Source organism: Gordionus sp. m RMFG-2023, chromosome 1 (assembly GCF_954871325.1).
Source record: "Gordionus sp. m RMFG-2023 chromosome 1, tfGorSpeb1-WG-v2, whole genome shotgun sequence".
In the NCBI taxonomy this organism is placed as follows: Eukaryota; Metazoa; Nematomorpha; class Gordioida; order Chordodea; family Parachordodidae; genus Gordionus; species Gordionus sp. m RMFG-2023.
Window position 1 is genome coordinate 39,533,129 of NC_088775.1, and position 26,121 is coordinate 39,559,249.

Genomic DNA, 26,121 nt, shown 5'->3' on the forward strand with positions numbered 1-26,121 from the left:
TTTAGGTGGTTTTTATACTCAGTTGAGAAGAAGGTGATCCTATTCTAGACCCAAACCACAGGGAACCTTTTAAAACTCTATTAGCCACAAAAAGACGATGCCACTCCCCTGCCACGATGAGACTGAAAGTAGGCAGTCCATGCTGAAAGATGTAATTCCTTGCAGAAAATGGATATCAATCTACTAAGGAAGTATTTTTTATTAATTTCGAGATTTTAAAATGTTATCAATAGAACATAATCCACCCACACCTTCCTAGTCATTTAATCTTAGTTAATCAATCACACTTTTAGAAATTCCGCAGTTCTTTTTATTCAACTTAATTTTTATTTCTTAATAAATTAAATTATTGGATTCTTATTCAAATCGGTTTTTATCCCTATATACTATTTGGTTTAATATTTCGAAAGTTAAATAATTATCCAGTTTTAAATTTTTTGAAAGCTATTTTCTTGGCTTTATAAAAAATGTAGAAAAATTAACTTGTTTTTACGTGATGTTAAATTAGCTCGATTTAATCAATTTTTAAAAATGGCTAGTTCAAGATTTTCGCCAAAAAAAATATTCGATAAACCTGGAGATTTTGCTCCTAGATGGCAAAAAGGTTTGGACATCTATTAACAAAATTTTGAGGATTAGATAATATTATTTTTGCAAAATTTTGAATTAGTCGTTTTTTAAAATCGATTAAATCAAGCTGTTTAACAAACACCTTATAAAATAAGTAATCCAATTTATGAATACTTCAATTGCAAGTGAATTATCTTTTGGAAATACGAATTTATATCTATTCGAAATTTCACAACTTTCTATTTTTTAAAAAAAAACTAAGTTTCAAACTAAAATCAGAACTTCTTTCTCGATTTTCTTCGCAACTCTCCTCACTGCGGTACTAGTTGATCTTTGAGATAATATTTTGAACCCAGGGATTTTTAGGTTATATTCTTTTTTGCGATTACCATTATTTGAATACAAATAATAGCTAACTAATCTCTAAGTATTTACACATCGATTCTTTCCCCGACTCATTAAAATAGAAAATTGGATAAATATAAGAAACTAAAACTTATATATAATATTAGAGTTATATCGTCTTAAAGTTTATTTTTAAAAAAATAAACGTCTTAATATATTTTTTTAATACTAGAAATATCGCTGCAAGATAAAATCTAGGCGGAAGTTTTTTTATATTGAGTTATAGTAGTATATAATTTAAACGTGCAAACATTATTCAGCTTTCTTGAAAAAAATGTATCTAAATTTATTGATTAAGTTTTTTTTGTTGACTTCTCTGATTCCAATGCAAACTATTCTCTAAAGCTGCAAACCAATCAAATATTTGGTTGCGAAAACATATAGAAGGCACAGGGTATATTGACGTTTTAATGATCAGGCTTCAATTTAAAGGAAAATAATATTAATATAAAATAAAATATGTCATTATTTCTATAAATATATTTTTTTAATTAGTTAGAAAAAAAACAAGATTCGAAGATTTTTTTTAATTATGCTACAAAACACAATGTGTAAGAAATTCTACCTATCGTCCTTCTTTAATTCCTGCTTATTTTGACCATCAAAGGATACCCAGGCCGAACTTCTAGATATAGGGGATAACGTTACCTAAAAAAATATCAGTAGTATTTGTCCATCAAAAAAATATGTACCTTAATTTCAACCCCAGCAGGTACAACGATAGGCCTGAACGAAAGAGAATGCGGACATATAGGAGTTATGACTATGGCCGGTATTCCTGGGTTAACCATGGATGACCCAGCGGCGCACGCGTACGCCGTACTGCCAGTGGGAGTGCATATGATCAGTCCTTGTTTGTGATATGGTTTGGGCAGGAGGGGTTTTTTATTATATATATATATATACAATGAGATTAATAGAAAAAAAGAAGACATATATAGAAAATTTTTAAAAAAACCTTTAAAACTTTCAAGGATGGGAAGTAAAAAAAAGTATAATCGATTCTTTAATAAAATATTCTAATTCCAATTTATGTGTTATAAAAATTAAATAGCTTTGTATAAGTAAACTGACCATCTCCTTGCACAACAGTTATTAGTTCATCTTCCATATGTAATTCTATGGCAGACAAAAATGGCGATAAACCCCGATCTATAACTATTTCGTTTAGAACCTAATTTGATGAATTGTATGTAATTTAGATTAATTATTGTAAAATTGTGAACGAGCAAGGAAATATAAAAAAAATGGATAAAATTAATTTGAATATTGATTTTTAGTATAATTTTTGAATCAAAATAATATGGAATTGATTCAAAATATAATCCAATTGAATGAAATTAATGGTGGTACTAAACTTAGAACTAGACCTTATAGAAATCGGATAGAATACTTGATTCGTTTTAAATAAATACAAAAAATATTTTATTATTCGTATCATCGTGTCAATATTTTAAAAACAATATAAATTTTTGGACAAAAACAAGCAAGAGTTTATATCAAAATAAAAATGTGATTATAAAATTTTCAAAAATAAAAAAAAAATATTTGCATAAAATCAAATTGTGGGTTGTTAGTTTTAACTTTGGTATAGCCTATCAATTTAAGAGAACATAATTTTTTAATATCAATTCCTTACAGTTTCAGGGGTAATAAAATTGCAGGTATAGTAGAAAAAGTTTATCATTTACTATATAAATAAAATATAATTAAAAATTCTGAATATTCATAAACAGTAGTGGTATAATACTATAATACCCACCCCAACCGTACCGAGAGGAGTGGCAATTTGAAAATTGGGGAAGTTGCATTGATTGCACCTCTATCGTATTTAATCATTTGTTTTAATCGACCTAATGAATGATTTTATAGCTTTAAAACATCTGATCTTTTTAAAAATTCTTAATATTGGTAAATTTAAAAATCATAAATGCCATATTGGATTAGTTCCTGTATCAAATATAAATAGGTTATAAATTATATAGAAAAATATTATGAAAAAAAATCAATTTAATTTTAGTATTTAAGTGGTTCTATAAAAATTACTTTACTCTTTAAGATTTAATCTATTTGTAGTTGGCATCAAATTAAATCATGCACCTCAAAGGGTTATTTCATTATATTTGAATAAAGTTTAAACATTTTTTTCGGTCAACTATATTAGAATTAAAGACTGAAGAAAATCATTAAGTGGATATTATATCGAATATATCATAAATTATAATAGCGAAATTAATAAAATATATATTACAGTGTTGTGATGATTTAATGAAACATATTGACGATTAAATTAAAACTCATCCATATAAAATTATTTTCTTTGCAAAAATAATTAAAATAACAAAAGGGGTAATAAAAGAGTTTTCAAATGCTTTGTCTATATTTTAATAATTTTTGCAAAGAAAATAATTTTATATGGATGGGTTTTAATTTAATCGTCAATATGTTTCATTAAATCATCACAACACTGTAATACACTAGAATAAAATGCAAGAAATTTCCATTAGGAGATTGAATTAAGATTTCTATTAGAGAAATAAAATTATACATTACCAATAGCTCCGAAATTTTCATATATATAATATGAAATGTCGCTTAAATATGTTGCCAATATATTTTCTGGCTGTTAAGAAAAACTATTGCAATATACCTTATAATGTTAAATCTTTTTATCATTTATAATATTAAAATAAGTGATGAAAATGATGCATCGGAAAAAGAAAATAATTTTATGCCCATTGTAATTTTTGATCTTTACGATAAGGTACATTTGATAAATAAATTAAATTTCGTTGCAACATTCGATGCAGAGTGCTTTAAAAGAATAATAAAATAAAATTAGATGCTAAAGCAAAATAAATCCCCAATTTCTTCAAAACAATTATAACATAGGAAGAATATTTTTACCTTCCATATTTTTTGACGAGTTCCATATCAAAAGTGTAAATTCATGCAAGAATATGCGTCGGTATGTTATTTTAATGAAAAATTAGGTAATTAAAACTGTTGCAAATGGCTTAGATATTTTGCAAAAAGATCAATATATGTATGATTATTATGCAAAAAATTAGAAAGTGATGGTTAAGGAACTGCCAACCCTTATTTGCCCATATGGATCAAGCTTATATAAAAATAGTCATAGCACTTCTATTTTATGAGTATATGCTATATGTTTAAAATAATTTAAATATAAAACAAAACCTAGAAAATTTTCTAGCACACAAACTAAAGATTTCCCCATTTTATAATTTTTCTTAATATTAAAACAGTTATTTATAAAATACAACACTACTATTCCTTCCAGTGCACCAGTTGAAATGGGAGGGGGTGCCTCCTTGATAAAAACTATGAAAAGTTAACCCAAATAATATCCTATTCAATGGTCTCAATAATATGTAGGGGAAGATAATTGTATTTTGTATGTCCTAAGAATTTTGAACGTCTTGTATTAAAAATATGATGCAACCATTCGCTGTGATGATCATGATTGGTAAATATCAAATGTAAAAGTGAAATACACTAAAAATAGATAGATAAGAACAGTTTATTTACCATCAAATTTGATATTCAATAATTAGAACGATGAGCCAAAAACGGTGATAAAATAAAATCTATGTGAAATATATACAACAAAAATATGGGCTTCGTTAATTACTTAGATCTGCTTAAACGTAAATATGAAATAAATAAATATATATTTTTATATTATAAAATAAATTTTTGTAAGTTATAATCAATTTTTTCTAAAATGCTTATTGTGCTAAATACCTATAAATAATTTCTTTAAATATGGCATTTTTTTGCAGTAAATTAAAAGTATTTCTTTTAATAAATGAATGAGAGCCATGTTTAGTAATTCTGGGTGAATCAACTAAGAAAGAAAATATAAAATTACATTGCTATGTGAAGGTTCATGTTTAAGAATATCCGGATTATTCAGAACACACGTTAAACGACTCCTAAGTATCATTTGACAATTTCCTGTTAAATTTTTTTTATTATTTATAATAATTTGATTTGAATAATTACACGTAAATTATTATTTTAAATAAAAGAGAATAAGATTCATATCTAATCATTGGCAAGTTAATCTGATAATGATAAGTATCATAAAATTGAGAATTAGAAAAAACGAAAATAAAATTACCTTGCAATACTTCTTTAATCATTAATTTATAATCGGTAAAGTCAAAAGGTGCTAAGAATCCCAAACTGCCTAAATGAAAAGCCATAATTGGAGGTACACTTTCCTAAAACATAGCAAATACAAAAATTGAAATTTCTTACCAAGGCAAATAGTTCACTAATTATTTTTTTACAAGTCAAAGATATAAAATATTTAATTTAATATTTATATATAATATACAAATGATAATGGATAATATAAAGGCTATATACAGGGCAAAAAAAATCCTTATTTCCTTTCCTAAAATAGAAGTCACGGACTTGCAAAAGGTTTTAAAAAAATTTATAACTCCTATTTAAAAATTAATTTAATATTTTTTATTATGAAATAAACATAAAATATTAAGGTAATTCTAAATTCAAAAAGCCAACCCCCTCCCTATTTTAATTGGTTTTTAAAAACAGAGGATCCAAGAAAAAAAATATTCGATATAAAAAGTACTATTGGCGTTGATCACCTTTAAGTAGTGCTCTAAAGTGAAGTCGTCACTATCGGCGTTATTTTTTTGAAGAAATAAAACGCCATTTGTTACCTTCTTCCAGAGGCACGAGTAAAGGTAACGCAAAACGTTACTTAAAATTTTTTTATGGGAAAAATTTTTATTGTTTATTTTCTAAATTCATGCCGAGTTTTTAAGTAGATCAACCACCAATTCCTTTATTTTTATTTTAAATTTTCAGTCAAGATTTTCATATTCTCTGGCCTTTATAAGAAACATTTTTTACACCAATAAAAAAATTAAAGGTACACGGCTACATTTTGTAAAATTGTATCCCATTTCCAAATCTTGTGATAAATCCGAATTGCAGAGATTTTCAGATAATGACAAGTCGTTCATATATATTTTGTATGGCTAGTGTTAATTAAAAAGTATGATATGTAATGAATTTATGTTATGGAACCTGTTGCTATGGGTCTTTCGATTTTAAAACATTTGGGATATCCCACTCCCACGATTACTATATTAAAACTTTAAAAAATTGCTTTAAATAATTTCAAGTTTTATAAGCCGTTTATTATTGTAATCCTTGTTATATTTTAATATCTTATAAAGGTTACATTATTTGAATATTACATTATTATAACTTTCCTACATTTAATATAATATTATGGAGGTCAAATATAATTGCATAATATTAGAAGTTATATTACATAATTATAAAACACTATAGAACAGAATTTAAAATAAATATACCAATTGTTTTGACTAAAAATCCTGCAAGACATATAAAAAAGGAATACAGTTGAAATATTTTTATATTTTGATTATATTTATTTTCAATAGATTCGAACACATCTATAAAGATGAATATATAATATCAGAATAATTCACCTAATACCATATTTTAGATATATTGACAGATAAAATAAGCTGTAAAAATTTTACAACTCATCTAAAGATAGACAGATAAAAAAATACAACACCAAAACGAAATAAGTAAAGAATATATTTTATATATAAATTTAACTCGATTGAATATCATTACCTATTTTATGTAATATTTTTTAATTTTTAGGATGATTAACACTCATGGTAGTGAAAGTGAAATTATGGAAATAAGTTCCCCTGAATCAAATCTAAATCTTAAATTTTTTTAAAAATAATTCATGTCAAAAAAGACAATGTACAACACACACAAAAAAATATTAAAGAGTTCAACAAACTCCTCTATAAATTTTGTTAAACATATTAAAGTCTATTATTAATATGATAATTTTATGTTATTTATTTTTTTAAATGAGATATTTTAAGCATTTATACCTCCTATAAGCTGTTCTAAAAGAGCAGAGAAGAAAACCAGTAAACAACACCATGAAATTATGATTCAACCTAGTATATCAGCTTCATTTAATACCATTAATAAAATAAATCAAATAATTACACAAAATAAAATTGATAAGTTTTTCGAGGCACTTTTATCGGATATTTACAAAAATACCAAATCGGCTGAGTTGTTTTATGCAATTTATTCAAGCATGTTGGCTTTAGGAAGTTGCGTGGGTTACCTTATAGTTGCCTTCGAATACCTAGCACGATATTTTCCAAACCCCCAAGAAAATCTATATTCTACTTTTTGGCCATGTTATTCGTATTGAGTCTATTAGCTACTTTGGTATCATTGAAAGATGACGGGCACAATAAGAATTGGAGACAGAATTTTATTCCATTTCAGCAAAATAAATATACCGAAAAAGAAACAATAATTTTACCAATGACGATGGATATGAAAGTAATAATTCGGAATACAGTGATTCGGAACTTTTAATACTTGTATTTGATGAGAATTCATTCGTTAAAAAATCAAAATATCCTTATAAGAATGACCCTAATGTGGAGATAAGGTTGCCAAATGCATATATACAATTAAAATCGAGCTCTAATAAAGGCATATCATTTAGAGATAGAGAGTCACCCAATCAGACGATATATAAAATAGTTGTTTTTATTGCAGTCGTATAATGCATTGGCCCACTAAAAAGGCATTAAAAACATTTCTAAAGTTGAGAGGAGCCGTAAGATATCTTAATATATGGCTCAGGTGGCCTCTAGGTTTACACCCTTTGAGTCTAGTTGAACAGCCTGAATTTATTATAATGATGAAAAGTTATATAATTTATATATATATAAATATTGATATGATATTCTAGATATTCTTAGTAATGTTGGAATATTTAATAAAATTTTATGGAGGTTTTTGCAGAGAAAGAATAGAGAAAATTTTGAGAATCAAGTAGATATTTTAAAAAATATTTTAAAGGCTCAATCATATATCTGCACCATGGCAGATTTGTGATCTACATAAACCGGTGATTTTATGGTAATAACAGCTCGCTGGGTAATATATTATTTTTAAAGATTACATGCAATCAAGAGCCTTGGCATAGAAGAATGTTTGGAACCCATTCATTTGATAAAATTGCAGTTATTGTAAGAAGTGGGATTTCAGATAAATTAATTGCTACTTTTATGGATAATGCATCCAATTTGTAAGTCATTTACTGAATATGGTGTAAAATTAAATGATATTGACAATGATTTTGAGGATTAGGATGACCTATTAGAATATAATGAAATCAGGTGTGCCTGCCAAACTTTATATTATGTTATCAAAGATAGTCTTTCTGCAATATCAACTCAAGAAATCTTGAAGGATTCGCTATAGAGTAATAGGAATTTGTACAAAATTATGGAATGTATGTGAAAGGCCCAATCTTCCAAAAATATAAAGGATATAATGGGTAGTAATCAGCTGAAAGTTTCATGCATTACCAGGTGAAATAGCCTATATGAAAGTATGACTTCACTTTTAAAATATAAATCCCATTTAAATTTATTATTTGAATTGAAACAATTGAATGCCCCATTTTTAAAGAATCTTATATTGTTTATATTGAGGTAAAGTTTTAAATCCTGTAGACGATTAAAAAAAATGTCTAAAATAATCTCCATTTTCAAAGAAACAACCTTTATTTTAATAAGTCTATGTTTATTGATTAAAACGGTAAATATATCATGTATTTATTAGAAAAATTTCTAAATTTTATTTAATAAGCAAATAAATATAAATTGCAAAATATAACATTTTTCAAAAAGATCTAATATAAAATAATTACCTATTGTTCAAAAATTTATATATAAATGAATAAAAAATAATAATTATATATACATATTAAACAATTTTTATAATAATATATAATAAGAAAATAAAGTAATAAAAAATTTCCACAAGATGGAACATTTTTAAAATATAAATTGTATATTTTTTTATAACAAAAATAGCTTTACAACAGAATATGAATATATATTTTATAATATAAAATGATATAAATTTAAAATTCATGTAAAAAATTGAAAATTTTTTTGGATGAATAGATAAATTAATATATTACTAAATGAAAGAAATATTAAAAATAGCCTCATATAATATATGAAAACATAAGTTTATAAAAAAATATTATGTTTTATATAATGAAAAATATTATGTTTTATATAATGAAAAATATTATATTTTATATAATGAAAAAAATTTTATTGAAGTAAAGCTATTATATTTTTAATTAATTTATATATTTTTGAATTTAAGCTTCCTTTTCTAAGAGTAAATAAAATGTTTTTATATCTAGAAACTATGTGTTTAATTAATATTTGAAAATAAATAAGGGATCCAAATTCTATCTTATAAGCATGGTTCCACTTAATTTTTTATTAATTGGAAACCTAGATAATTTAAAAAAATTATAATTCCTATTTTATATAAATCAGGAATAAAAATAATAGGAAAAGGAAGTCAGAGATATTAACATTATATCTTTAAATTAAGAAATAGTAAAAAATATGTACATTAAAAAAATAATATTAATTAAAATTATATTTTTACTCATGATGATATTATAGAAATCATCCAGATCTTTTATTAATACTTTAATTATTAAATAAAATTTATCTATATGTTAGCAGCAATGTATTATTTTTTTAATGTAATTTTATGAGCATGTTTTTTAAAATTTAAATATCTGATTTTACCAGAAATGCAGTATGTTTGGAATACCTACTTAATGCGATCCAGACAATTTTGCTATAAACTTTTTAATACTATAATTTTATTCATTTTTCTATAGATTTTTTATATAAATTATAAATGACTAGAAAATCAAATGGAAAGTTAAGGCTTTGCGCCGACTTTCGGGTCACTCTCAATCCGTGGGTAGTGGAGGTTAAATATCCATTACCTCGAATTGAGGAAATTTTAGCTAATTTAAAGGGAAGTAAATATTTCTCTAAAATTGATTTTTCCACAGCATATTTACAATTACCTCTTAGGGAAGATCGTAAATTATTTACAATTACCACATCTAAGGGTTTATTTGCGTTTTGTCGATTGCCTTTTGGCCTCATCGTATCAGCTCCAATATTTCAACGCACAATGGCATCCGTTTTTCAAGGTTTAGAAGGGGTTTTCTATTATATGTATGATGTATTGATTACGGGTGTAACGCCAGAACAACATAATCAGAGGTTAGAAGAAGTTTTTAAGAGAATATTTGAGAAGGGTTTAAAGGCCAGTAGAGAGAAAAGTGTCTTAGGAGCAGTGGCGTAGCTAGGAATTTTCCTTAGAGGGGGTCCATTCATATAAAAGCTGGGGGGGGGCGACAAATCATAACCATATCTTCGATAATATATAATAAATATATTTTTTAAATGCATCAATAATATGTTATTATAATTTATTAGATTATTCTCAATGACTTTATAATAATACTATCCAGAATAATTTCAATAGTAATATAATATCCTTCCACAAACATCAAAACCAGAAAAATGTAATTTATATAAAATCACTTTTAAGTTTTTTGAACGTATAATCTAAAAAAAATTTTTGCTCTGGGTGGGGTCCAAACCCGAAAACCAAAGTTTATTTGGGTCATACCATAAAGGGGTTGGAAGTAAGACCTCTAAATAAAAATTTAAAGAATATAGCTAATTTACAACAACCCAAAAATAAGTCCGAAGTTCAATCATTCCTAGGTATGGTAAATTATTACCATAGGTTTATAGGAGAATTTGCTAGTATAGCTGCGCCATTGTATCATTTATTAAGGAAGGGTATTCATTTTGAATGGAAAGAATCTCAACAAATGGCATTTGAATTATTGAAACAAAAGATTAGTGAAGAGCCAATTTTATAATGATTTACCCATAATATTGGCGGTCGATGCATCTAATAGGGGTGTGTGGGGGGGGGTGCTTTATAGCGGTAATTTTTGGTCTAACTAAATGTAGGGAATATTTAATTGGTAAAAGATTTACAGTCTATACCGATCATGAGCCGTTAATTCATCTGTTTAAGAAAAATAACAAAGAATTAATGTTATCACCTAGGCTTCAAAGGTGGTTATTATTGGTTGGTAGTTTCAATTTGGAACTTCAATATCGAAGGGGTAAGGAAAATCATCTACCTGATATTTTATCCAGATTGGGATCGAACACTGAAAGTTTTAAAATAAATAATATAGAATCTTCGCAAGAAGATGAGACCATAATTAGGAATTTATCTCACATAAGGGGGTCCTACTACGTGGGATGAACCCAGGAAACATAGTATAAGGGATAAGGAATTAAGACAGGTAAGATTATGTTTAATAGGGACCATAAAGTGGAAGAATAATCTTAATAATTATAAAAGGATACAAACAGAATTATCTATAGTGGATGATTGTGTTATTAGAATAAATCGAGCAGTAATTCCTAAAAAATTAAGAAATAAGTTGTTAATAATTTTACATTCCGGGCATCAAGGCATTGAAAGAATTAAACAATGGGCTAGGGAATGTATATGGTGACCGGGTATGAATGAAGAAATTGAATATATTACAAAGAAATGTGTGCCTTGCAATACTTTTTCCAACATGCCACATAAGGAAGTAGGTAATATTTGGCCAAAAACAAGTCGACCGTGGGAACGAATACACGTCGATTTTTTTGATTAAAATAAAAGATCATATTTTTTAGTAGTAGACTCATATTCAAAATGGATTGAATATGAGGAAATACATGGTTTAACTACTAATATTGTAATTAAAAAATTACAAAATTTATGGGCAAAATTCGGGATTCCTGAAGTCATTGTTTCTGATGGCGGTCCAGCTTTCATTAACGAAAATTTTAAACAATTTTGTGCTAATACACAAACTCAACATATTTTGGCACCACTATATCATCCTATTTCTAATGGACAAGCTGAAAGGATGGCGGCTATAGTTAAAAGTTGGTTAAAGAAGGCAAAATATGAAAGGGGTGAAGTGTGGATTGCACAATTATATTATAATAATTCCAAAAACAGTGGATGTTTTACTCCAACTGAAAGATTTTTGGGAAGAAGGACGAAAGTATTATTGGATCTTATGAAAAAATCAATAGTACATTATATCATATGGGTCAAATGGTATGGGCTAGATGTTATAATAATAAGGATAAATTACGGGAAAGAGGGATAGTAATAGAAAATTTAGGAAAAAAATTAAATCGTATAAAATTTGAAAATGGGACGGAGGGTATTCATCACCATGATCAAACAAAAATTAGAGTAGAATAATTTATACATAGATCTGGGAGGGGGAAGAGATATATATATTTGTTTTTGCATTTTAAAAGGATTTGATGGCAAACGTATCATACCTTCATTTTAATACACAAGATGACATTATTAGAAGAGGAAGATTGAAGGAGATTATATACACTAAACCTTAATAGGGTGGACGTGTTGTATTAGAATGATAAAGATTCATTATATTTTAAATGATTATTATTTATTGTTGTATTAGAATGATAAAAATTAATTGTATTTTAAATGATTATAATATATATATATTACGAACCTGTTGTTAGCCATGTATTTTGTTTATTTTTGTGGAAAAAGAAAAATACAGTGGCAACAAAGGAAAAGGAGATTCATTATTTTATTTTTGTTTAAAAGAAGAAAATTTGATGATTTATAAATTATTGAAGAGACAAAGAAAATATATAATTAATAAAGATAAGTTAGTGAAGAAACAGATATATAATTAATAAAGATTCATAAATTAGTGAAGAAACAGATATATAATTAATAAAGATTCATAAATTAGAGAAGAGACAAAGAAAATATATAACTAATAAAGGTAAAGATAATTTCAATTTAATTTACTTTCATTATAATTTACTTTCATTTTAATTTTATATAAATAAATTTTTAAATATGGAATATAGATACAAATGTAACAATCCCAATCATAAAATCAATATCAATTATGCCTAAGACTTAGAAAATTGTAGATATTGATGAAACTCTCCCAAAATTAAAAATTATCAAACTACCACTCAAAACCAGAAAATCTGATTTATCAGTAATAGGACTTTCAAATAAAAAGGGGAAATTATCATCATCAAGTAACATAATTAATTTTTATAATAAATTCAAATTATAGATGATAAGATATTACCAATTAAAATGGGCATTTACTCACAACCAAATTTAACACTTGTTGAAAACCCAAAATTGAGCTCTATTTTATCATCAAGTTACAAAATTAAATTTTATATATAATAAATTAATAATTCTAGACATCAAAATAATATTACCTATAAAAATGGGCTTATACTCACAACCAAATAAGACTTTTGTTAAAAATGCAATGACAAAAGATACTAGCAATATACCTCAAACCTTAAAATTTACTCTTGGTTTGTTGTAATATACAAAATTATTTTATTTATTTAGTAAATAAAGCACATTCTATTACCAATCAAAAGGGTTGTATTCCATTTTTAGAAAATTACCTACATAGACCAAATGTGATATGTATGATTATGAGATTTTATTTTTGTAGTAATACAACTACTAATTTATAAACAATACGACTACTAATTTATAAACAATACGACTACTAATTTATATTTCAATTTATTTCTAGCATCAAATTTTTATATTAATTACTTTTCGAATATTAATTTCTATTTTAATATATAATATCTATAAATAATATTTTTTACATTTCCTTCAAACATTTTAAAGTTAGATTTATTCAATAAACCTCTTTGTAGGTTTACGGTTCCTTGATGAACAACGCAATGTGGTATTTGTGTTTGTATTTGCTTCATTCACTGTCACAACCATTTCTGTAACTTCCAAAGAACTTTCATGATTTGGGATAACTAAACGATTTCTTAACTGATCTGCATGCTTCCGTAATGTTTTCTCGGAAGATTCAACAATATAAGAATAAAGTCCTATTCTTTCTTTAATTACTCTCTCTCTCCAACCATTGGTATTTTCATTATTTAACCATATAGGCTGTGAGATTTCAAATTCTCTTTTCTTTGAATGTAAATCATGATTAAGGCTTTGTCTATCATTGGCCTTATTTCGTGTTTTGGTCGGATCCAATCCAGACTTGTTTTCAATTGCCTCCCAAACATAATCTTAACAGGAGATCTTCCTGAGGAGCTATGCTCTCCCAATCGGTAAGTTGTTAAAACCTGTGTGATAGCTTCTTCGGGATCGCTAATTGAATCTCTCGTCGCATAATACCGACCTTTCAAAGTTCGTACTGTACGTTCAGCTAATCCATTAGTTTTTGGATGATAGGGTGCCGAACGTATATGACATATGTTATTTAAATCACAATACCTACGGAATTCCCCAGATAAGAATTGTTGTCCATTGTCTGACACAATGTACTTGGGTATTCCAAGCCTAGCAAACCATTTTTTTAGTCCTGCATTAGATCAACTTCTAACCATGGTCTATTTTTCTGGCATCCAGAACATATTTTGATAAAATTTTCTACATCAACATAACATCTGGGCCACCAACAATAAAATCTAAAAATAGATTTCAGTACATTTTCCCCAGGATGTCCCCGGTGAATCATTCCTAACACTGCATTTCTAAATTTATTAGGAATAACCAATCTCCCATTCCATTCTATAATATCACGATTGACAAAAAGCTCTTCCCGTCGATTATAAAAATTAACTATTTCTTTATCTTTATGACGATCAAAGTTTCACCAACTTTGCTGAATATGTATTGCTACTTTTTTTAATATTGCTTCAACTCTTTTCGTAGAATATTTTCTGACAATTACAATTTATACTTCGAATATCCAAAGCATGTTTAGAATTTTGATTCTCTTCCGAAATTTCTTGGTGTTTATTAATTAAATCTTGAATTCTAGAATCTAGTGTTATGCAACATTTTTCTTTTTCAATATTGTTGACCAAATTGCGTACTTGTTTAATCATAACCTGACGAGGCATTTCTAAATTGAATGCTATAATCCATGGTAATCCGAAAAGAGGCACCCCAGTTTATTCATTATTACCACTGATAGGGTCCTTGTCTGTGATCCAATCCTAACATTGACTTGGGTCTCGCCCTTAACGTCTAATGGATGTCAAAGGACTGGTTGGCCATATTTTTGGTCGTCCAATACTTGTCCATATATCAATTCCTAACAATGACGCTTGTGCACCAGTATGTTGTTAAATTGCTGGGTCGGGTCGGCTTGGCCGAAAACCCAGCAAGGTTTGAGCCGAAAAAAACGACCTTAAACCCGAGCGAACCCATTTAGCCATAGATCAGACCCAACCCGACCCAATGGGCCTCATGAGCCGACCCATTGGGCCGACCCGATGAGTCGGCTTGCTGGGTCTGCTTGTTGGGTCGGCTTGCTTTAAAATTTGTCATAGTCGTCATTTTTAAGTTTTTTCGAATTTTTTTGAAGCAAATAGGTAAAAATATATGTTGTGAACATGTTAAATTAAATTTTCAGTGAATATGTAGCTTAGAAAAGTGACAATTGTCATAATCGTCATCTTTAAGTTTTTTCGGATTTTTTTGAAGCAAATAGGTAAAAATAAATATTGTGAACATGTTAAATTAAATTTGTGAATATGTACCTTAGAAAAGTGATTGTCATAATCGTCATCTTTAAGTTTTTTCGAATTTTTTTGAAGCAAATAGGTAAAAATAAATATTGTAAACATGTTAAATTAAATTTTCAGTAAATATGTACCTTAGAAAAGTGACAATTGTCATAATCGTCATTTTTAAGTTTTTTCGAATTTTTTTTAAATTAAATAGATAAAAAAATATATTGTAAGGATGTTAAAAAATTTCAAATAATTTTTTATAGCCGGGCATAGGCAGACGGGAGAAAACTCGCCCAATGCTTTAATTTAAATATCTATTAGAAAAATCTAGAGGTTTAGGCAATATTTTTCTTAAAATATTGGCCGTGATAAAAATCGGCTCAAATCGAGCCGTTTAACAACACTATCGCTAATATTTTTAGAATCTTAAACTGACGATTACTAGAACAATAGTTATTGCTCTTTAAATATAAGTAATATGATATGAATCCCATATTATACCAAATATATCGACGTTCTATATTTGTAGAGCTTCATTTGCGTAAATTCAGAAAATGAGAAAAATATTAAACTTTATATGAAATATAGGAAATATTTATCGATCAATTTAATTTAAAATTTAAAAAAAAATTAACAAAATTTGTTTTTTAAAATCAAAATGCAAGTGAAATATAACAGTTATAATTTATATATAAAAATTGAATAATTTTGGTTATATTTTACATATAAAAATAAGGATCTTCAGGTGATTACGAAGCAAAAAAAATATAAAAATAAATCTTGATCTTTGAAATCCAATTAAAATTTCGGATCGTTTTTTACGACATAACCGAAGATATAATTTAGAAAGTGGTCAATTTGTAAAAATTAATATTACTAAATTACTAAAAAAAACGCCGAATATTTTGCGTTTTTAAATATTAAAAACGAAAAATAACATTAACATAATATATATGGGAAATGTGTCATAAATGGCCATGTTTGAAGACTAACCACCACCTTTTAACTATTATCTTTTCGACCGATTTCTCCCAAAATTTGTCAAAATGTTTATTTTATGATATGTATTTAGAGCATCCAATAAAAAAAATTTAAAATAAGTTGTTTTTAGTACTTCTTTCTGGAAAAATCTCGTTACACATTTTTTTGTTTGGTGAAAAAATTACTAATTTAGATTATTATTATTTTATATAAATATTATCCTTAGGCATTCAGCATTATACGCACAAAAAATTATGGTTTCAAGTTTTATTTAATAGGCATATGTATTGACTGGCCAAAATTCTATATTCATATAGAAATGAAACTCGCTTTAAACATATTTGGTACAAAATCAAATGATGAACAAATTAAACTGGCAAATGATGATATATTCATTAATAAAAGATAAACATTATTAATATCTACTAAATTTAATATTCCTAAGAAAACCTTAAAGGTGAAGAGTGGATTAATTGTCTGCAATTTGAAAACTGGGCTCATACTCAATGTACGAATAACAATGATTTATTTGTTTGTTATGTATGTTAATAGTGATACGATTGTTTCATTTATAAATTAATAAAATGGTTTTCATTATTGTTAATAATTCCCTAAATAATTTAATACATCATGAATTATAAAATTATTGAAAACAGTTAAGATAATAATTCATAAATTCAAAATAAATAGTGATTAATTGAAATCAGAATTTTTAATAAAAAGATAATTAAGATATAAATTGATAAAGTATAATCATTAAATGAATATTGATAAATTTAGATGTTAATACTAATTGCATTATTAAATTTTTATATGCCTAAAAAATGAAGAAATATATATAAGATAGGTTTTTTGTAATCATTTCATATAATTCTTAAATAATTTATTATGGCCAGTAAACAATGTATTGACTGGCTAGAAAAACACTGTCACTTCATCTTCTACCTCATAAACTATTATAGAGCTTTTATTAAATTTTATTTTAAAGAATCTTATAATACTTTTTTTCAAAAAATAAATATATATTTAACAATATATGATTATTTCAGGGATGTGAACTCGTACCCTAATCCTGAACCCTCGTGTTTTGGCTGAACCCGACATTTTAAAAAGTAAAGGGTTCAAGGGTTCAGGGTATTATAAAAAAAATTTTAATTTTAAAAAATAATGTAAAAATATAAATTTTTTTAATTTTTTTCGTAGAATCATTTATTTTATATTCGCGTTTTTCTTTCGTTTTTCTTCTTGGACTTCATTTTATTTTATTTAGAGATTGATACCATAAATTTAAAACTATAATTGATAAAGCAAGGGATGTTGTAAAATATTTAAGAACTCCCACAATTGTAAGAATATTAAAATCTATGGGCAATATTAGATTGCACAACAAGTTGGTCCTCTATTTGTATGATGTTTGCGCGATTAATAAGTTTGAAAGATTTCTGTAATGATTTTATTATAGGAGCATGTGAAGCCATATTGTCGGAAGAAAATTGGAATCAAATAAAAGACCTTACTAGTGTGTTGGTTCCTTTAAAAATAACTAGATTAAGATTGCAAGCAGAACAGTTATGTTTATCGGATTTTTATGGCATATGGATAAGATGTCGATTAGAGTTAGAAAGATTTACAAGTTCTTTTTCTTATGAAATATTAGAAAATATGAAAATTAGAGATCAACAATATTTACAAAATAGTGTTGTATAAGCTTCAATATATTTAGACCCTCGATATCAAGTTTTATTAAGTATTGAGTAAAAATAAATTGCTATAGACCATCTTGAGGATTTATGGCATACCCAAAACTCTATTATTTACAATATATTAGAGCTACGACAATATCTACTGGTTGTAGCGACAACAATGATAATGATAGCAATACTGATGATCTAGAAATTTTATTATTAGATAGAGAAAAAAAAAATGAAATTATCATCAGATAGAAAGGAGCAAAAAATATCTATTGTATCTTTAATAGAAAAGTTCTCAGAAGTTAAGAGAAATATTTACAAAATAGTGTTGAATATATCGTTACATAATAAATATATATATTTAATTTTGATAAATAGGAATATAGAAAAATTAAGGCTAGGTTTAGTGTTGTGTAACGTCTCCCAATCCCTACATTTTGTCTAATTAGTTTTAGGCGATTTTTCGGTTAGGCTTAATTAGGTATAGTTGATTTTTAAGCTAATAACACTACTTATAAATGTCGGACAATTTTATACAAAATTATGGAGAGACTTTAATTTATAATAATTTTTTTATAATTTTTCAAAATATTTTTATGTAAATTAAAATTTTAAGAAATTCAATATAAAATCTTCTAAAATTTATAGGTTTTAGCCTTTAATATATATAGATTTTCATTATAAATTATTAAATATAAAAATATTTTGGCGATCGTATGAAATTCCTAGGGTAGATTCTCTTCAGAATAGATCTGATAAAATCAAAATTATCAAGGAAATTAAAAACACGCACTAAAATCAGATCAGAGAGCTACAGGCCTGGCCTTAAACCTGATTCGAATGCCTGGGCCGAAAATTTTATTTTTTAAAAATACATGGGCTGGGCTAAAAAAAATTTTTAAATACCCGGGTCGGGCCATATTATAAAAATCATTTTTATAATTTTAACAGACAGAATTTTTTTTAAGATTTTATTTCCATCCATTTCGTCGAAATCAAAAAATAAAAATGTTTTAATAATATATTAAATAAAATAACAAAATTTTCGAATTTTCTATTCTTAAAAAAACAAGCCAGATGCCGTCATATAAATTCTCGTAACACCCTTGAATAATAAAAAGGGAAAAAATAATCTTAAAAGTCTACAATTTTTGAATAATAAAAGAATGTTTTATATACTTTCAAAATATTAAATTTTTTTTACTTAAAATATAATATAAATATAATATTTTTATTACTTTTAAAATATAATATTTTTTCTTTACTCTTATAAATTAAAAAAATTTTTTTTACTTTTTATTATGGATCAGGATATTTTCCCTCCATCTGACAGTTTATCTTTTTTGGACGATTCCCCATTTGAAAATTCAAATCATTCTCAATTTGGTGAAGATTTTCAGGTAAAATTATATTTCAGTTAGCTAAAGTGACTGCTACATAAAATCCTGACCCATATATAAATCATACATGCTCGCGGAAGAAAATTTGCTATTAAAACATCATTTAGAAAACAGTACAACTTTTATTGGACTATCAAGTGATATCCAAAATGATTTAATTAATTCCATTTCATATGTCTTACACCAAAAAATATTAGATGAATTGGAAGAAACGGAATTTATAACAATAATATTAGATGAAACAATTGATATAAATAATAAATCCCAGAGTTGTTAAACGCTATTTTTAAAAGTAGCGTGCTACCGCTATAGCTATTTTTCAAAAAAAGTAGCGCGCTACCGCTTTCGCTATTTGTCAAAAAAAGTAGCTTTAGCTACTTTTAAGCTACTTCTTATAAAAAAAATTTTAGAAACAAATGAAACAAATTTTTTTTATTTATTTTTTGCTTATAATGTAAATGTATAATAAATAATATATAAAAATCAACATTTATAAATATAAAAATATAGTTAGTTTAGATTATAAAAAAAAAGCAATATAAATAAATATTTATTTTAATTAGTTGCATTTTAATAATAATATCATTTCAAAATTATCATCCCCAAGTCTTGAGCGACGATCAGAAAGTATAAGCTTTGCTTTGCTAAATAATCTCTCGACACTAGCACTTGAGGGCAAGGAAGCTCTAAAAATATTTAATCAGATCAATTTATAAATATAAATAAGTTTTTACCTTCTGTTATGTGTCCAACTATCTGCCGGTGTACATACATAAGATATATCTGATAACTCTACTATTAGAGCATCTTTCATCACTTTGAAGTTGTCGTCTATTTTATTCATAAGTGTCTGGCGACATAAAACTGTTGTGCCAGGGGATAAAGTTTTAATCATCATAGTAAATGATGGATTATCAACCAAGGACAATGGCTGAACTGTGTCAATAATAAAATCAACAATTACTTTATCAGCCAATTTTTGTGAAATATTGGCATGTTTATTATCAGTTAATTTGGTTTGGATAGTATTTGTCTTTTTGAATGAAGATTCTCTTATACCAAAATTTTTTATGTTTTTCTATTTCCTTATAGCAATTGGCGTGAACAGTCTAATAAAATAAATAATATTATAATGTAAAAATAACAATTTACCTTTAGGTGTTTCTTCAGGTTATAGCTAGGGATGTAAGACAGGGGAAATTTTCCATATTTCCCCTATAGTTTCCCCAATTTTTATAATAGGTTCTTTTGCCTAAATCAACATGATTTTTATAATATTAACAGTTTCCCAATTTTGAAAATGATCTTATGATAATATAAATACGATTTTTATTAGATTTTATAAAATCATTTTTTCCTCGTGGTTCATATAAATTATAATTGTGTTTTGTTTTTGAATTATGTCAATTTCCCTATTTGCATTTGCAAAATTTTATAAGATACTTGTTAAAATTAAATAGCTAGTCTGAAAAGTATATTTATATTATAAATAAATACCAATGAAATTTATAAATAATATATGAAATTTTAAGTTATGTTAATAGAGAATATTTATAGTAATTTATTTCACAGTTTTTAAATTTAGTTGAAAATTTTTAGTATTAATTAATGTATTTACAGTCATCTTAGACAATGAGTTTAAGAGGATTGAACTTATAATCAATGAAAAATTAAGCAAAAGTAAAAATTTGACTCTAATTAGTGATGGATGGACAAATATAAGAGGGGAATTCATTATCAACTTTATTCTAGCAACCCCCTGTCCCATTTTTTATAAATCGATTCACACAGGATCTAACATGCACACAAGTGAATATATATCAAACAAATTTATTAAAGTAATTGAAGAAGTAGGAATTTTAAAAATCAACACCATAATAACTGACAATGCAAGTAATATGCAAAAAGCATGGGCCCTTGTAAAACTGAAATACCCAACTATTGAATGCATTGGATGTGCCGCTCATGGATTAAATCTACTTGTAAAGGACACAGCAAATAAGATATTATCCATTCAAATTTTAGTCACAAAAGCTAAAAATATTTAAAATCTAACAATATTCTTTTATCAACGTTAAAAGAAAAACAACTCCTAAGAAATAATAATAAAATTGTTTCCCTAAAGTTGCCTAGCCCAACTCGTTGGGCAGGTATAGTTTTGATGATAAATAGCTTGTTAAAAAATAAAGATATTTTACAGGAAATGGCTATTCTTGATATATTTACTGATCGAGATAAGAGACTTACTCTTCTTGATAACGATGGGTTTTTAAATGATCTAATGCAACTATATAATTTTATTAAAGTCATATTTACGCAAATAGAGATAGTGGAAGGAGATAAAGCCAATTTATCTGATGTCCCTCAAGCGTTTATTCATATCAGGGAGACATTTAACGCTTATAAAACAATATCAAATATATTGTCGCAGAGCGATATTTTAGAAATAGAGCAGTTTATCAAAAGCCGAAAAAATTTTTGTTGTCGGGACATTTATTATGCTGCTCATATATTTGACCCAAGGTTTTGTGGATTTAATTTAAGAGACAATGAAATTGCAAAGGGGTTGGATATTATTAACCGATTTTCTGGATATCTAGATTTAGATATTGCAAGAGTAATAGGAAACCTATCTAAATATCGTGCAAGGGAAAATTTTTTTAATATAGCAAGTCTTTGGCAAGGCGCATCATTTACAGATCCAGTGGGTTGGTGGAAAGGTTAAATACTTTTATATTTCTGTAAACAATAACTAAACTCTTTTTCTAATCTTAAAATTGTGTTATTCAATATTTTATTAGGTCTATGTTGCAATCAATACATATCGACCCTAGCCATACAAATTTTATCAATACCACCAACAAGTGCAGCATCCGAAAGAATATGGTCCTCCTTTGGAAATATTCAATCTAAATCTAGAAATAGATTAAAAAATGACAAAGTTCGCAAATTAGTTTATATAAGAGACAATCTACATTTTATGGGAAAGGAAATTTCAGAAAATGACAAATTGCTGGATTCCAGAATTTCAAGCTCTGATCTGGAATCATTTTCATCTTCAAAAGAAGATAATTAACTATTCAAAATTAATTGTTTAAATATTATTTAGTCTATATATAATATTTCAAATAAAACATGTAAAGTAATTGCAATTAGTTGAAAATAATTTATATTTGTTTAATTATAATGTTTATAATCTATATATTTTCAATAAAACATAAAAAAAAATCAAAATTGACCTATAAAGTATTATAAAAAAGATAGTTTCCCGTTTTTTCCCCAAATTTCCCGGGAAATTTCCCCGAAATATAGTTTCCCGGGAAATTTACATCCCTAGTTATAGCTACTCGATTGATTTGATGATATATTTTTTTTACATTTTAAGCACAGGAATTTGAATCCAGATTTTGTTTTAATATTTATTTTAAAAATTTTTTCAAATCTAGGGAATGGGAAATCGTTATTAGATCTATTAAGTACATTTTCTTCCATGTCTGAATTACTTTCAAGGATTTGGATATCCATGGGCGATGCCATTTTAGATTATTAACAAAGATTGAAAATATAAATTAAAAATATATTTAAATTTCAAAATTAAATAATAAAAATTATAATTAAATATGATATTATATTTAAATTTTCATGTTTATACTTACATTCATTATATTTTTCTACTTTTAAAAAAAGTAGCGCGCTAAAAAATTAAATAATTTAAAAAAAAGTAGCGGCTATTAGCTATAGCTACCAAAAAAGATAGCGCGCTACTTTAACAACTCTGATAAATCCCAACTGGCTGTAGTTCTTCGATATGTTTTAAATAACGGGACATTATATGAAAGATTTATTGAATTCTTTGATGTTACAATGCATCGTGATGCTAATTCTTTATCAAAATTTTTTAATGATAAGAAAATTATGAAAAAATTGATAGGTCTTACGATGGCGCAGCTGTTATGTCAGGTGATTCACATGAACTGCAAGCAAAAATTAGAGACGTCAATCCTTCTGCACTTTATATTCATTGTTTTGTCCACAAGTTAAATCTTATATTATCAAAATCTTGCAGCAAAATTAAAGAATGTAAGGTTTTTTTTGCAACTTTATCTGGTTTAGCCAGTTTTTTTAGTACATCATCTAAGCGTACAGCAGAATTTGATAAATATGTTAAAAAAAGATTACCACGAGTAGCCCCAACAAGATGGGAATACAATGGTCGGCTGGTTCAAACAGTTTTCAATTATTTGAAGGATCTAGTCGTTTTTTTTGAAAGATGATTGATGAAGAATCTGATATTGTTTGGGATAATGATGTTCTAATAACATCTCGTGGCTATTTAAATATATTATTGTTATATTTTTTTCAAGAAGTTTTTCCAGAATCTGATTTATTATTTGATATTCAAACTAAAATTAACGATGTATCATATTGTCTTAAAAGTATCAACGATTTCAGAAATTCAGTTAAATCTAACATAGAAAACTTTGATGTTTTTTGGAGAAATTTAAATGTAAAGGAAAATATTGAAGACAATTTAGATAAAAAACGTAATAGATCCGGATTGCCTAATACAAGAGAATTTTATAAAAATTTGATAATTAAAATAATAGATACTATAATCAATGAAATTGATTTTCGGTTTGATACATTAAAAAATATCAAATTCGTCGAATTTCACAAAATATTTATTAGACAATTTAAATAATACTTATTCTCAATTTTTCGACTTACACAAGCTGGAAACCGAATTAAAGGTAGTGTTTCGTGACGATGAATTTACAAAGAGAAAAAATGTTTATGAAATACTTGAATTTTTAATTAATACCGATTTGATGAAAAGTTTTAAAGATTTTAAATTATGCAAATTCATTTTAACTTTGGCTGCAACAACAGCAAGTGCAGAACGGGGGTTTTCATCTTTAAAAATAATCAAATCTTATTGTAGAAACAGAATGAGTCAAAATCGATTATCGAATCTAGCTTTGATTTCTATTGAAAAAAAATTATTGAAAAATTTAAAATCTAGTAATAACTTTTATAATTCAGTACTTGATCATTTTACTCAAAAACAAAGAAGAATTCCGCTTATTTATAAATCTTAATTGTTTATGGTTTGACTAATAAATAAAATTTTTGATTGCTTCCCTAGTAGTAAACTTGACGCCTCGTCACTGATGGCTATTATTTCTTTTATGCTGCAACATTCCAACTACTTTTCTGGATTTATAGGGCAAAAAACTACTGATTACATTGTGAAGAATAAAATGGGCTGCAGTGGCACATGGGCAACAGATGTGGAAATTGCATGTGTCTCAACATTGCTTCAAACAAGAGTGTTTGTTTTTTATAATGACAAATGGCTCGCCTTTGACCCTTTATTTATTATTCCTGAAATAGAAATTTTTTTTTGTTGCATCTATATAAAGAATAAAAATCATCATTATAATTTAGTTTTGTCCTGTAAATGATATATTTATGAATAATTTTTTTAGTCTTATTTTTTACTATAAAAGTTTTAGTCATCTATTAATATTTATACAAAAAAGTATTATATTTTTTTACTATAAATACATATTTATAAATATTTAGTTTATATACACAAATAAAAGTACATTATTATACACTATTTGAAGTTATTTTTTTTAGCCAATATACTAATACATATTCTTCAATACAAATAAATAGCAAAGTAATATATTTAACAAAAAAGATATATACCTTATAGATTTTATCTTTTATTTGCTTAAAATTTAAAATTAAGTTATGTAAATTAAAATAATAGAAGAATTAGCAGAACCATATTGTCAGTTTATAAATTTGTAAAATACTTAGAAAAATTTTTATTTTTGGGTATTGGTCTCTGATAAAAATTGTAAATATCATTATAGGTTGTATGGCTTAAAACTTTTTATATAAAAACAAATAAGCAAAAAAATGTTTTGGTTCTTTTTTTATTAAAATAAATAAAATTTTAAGTTTGGGACAAAACAATTAGAGTATGAAAAAAATGGGCTATGGTTGAGCTTAAAAAAATTAGGCCAGATCGGTTACATTCTTTTTAATTAACATGATAAAATTCAAAATTTATTACAAATTGTTTTTATTTTATTGGCACATATAAATATTTTACAATTAATGGTTATTATAACTTTATATAAATGAACAATCTTTTGTGAATTTGAATTGCTAGAATGGAGGTTCTATACATTTATAAGCATGTCTATAAATAAAATTTTAATATTTAATTAATCAAAATTATTACTATTTTGTAACTTTGTCTAATTCCTATATAATTGTGAATTTGAATTGCTTGTATGGACTATGGAGGTTCTATACATTTATAAGCATATCTATAAATAAAATTTTAATTAATCAATTTACAAAAATTATTACTAACTTTATCTAATTCCTATACTATTGTGAATTTGAATTGCTTGTATGGACTATGGAGGTTCTATACATTTATAAGCATATCTA

General features: G+C 26.0%; 1 protein-coding gene across 1 annotated transcript; it reads right to left on the reverse strand.

Moving 5' to 3' along the window:
• Positions 1 to 1,160: 1,160 nt before the first annotated feature.
• Positions 1,161 to 5,812, reverse strand: LOC135931399 (NAD kinase-like). The gene is made up of 7 exons (XM_065468471.1): positions 5,619 to 5,812; positions 5,123 to 5,225; positions 4,871 to 4,956; positions 2,050 to 2,149; positions 1,668 to 1,825; positions 1,541 to 1,623; positions 1,161 to 1,394 (listed from the first exon to the last, which is right to left on the reverse strand). The coding sequence occupies exons 2-7, from the start codon at positions 5,205 to 5,207 to the stop codon at positions 1,262 to 1,264; spliced, it is 645 nt and encodes a 214-aa protein (XP_065324543.1). The 5' UTR covers positions 5,208 to 5,225; positions 5,619 to 5,812; the 3' UTR covers positions 1,161 to 1,261.
• Between the last annotated feature and the right edge of the window lie 20,309 nt (positions 5,813 to 26,121).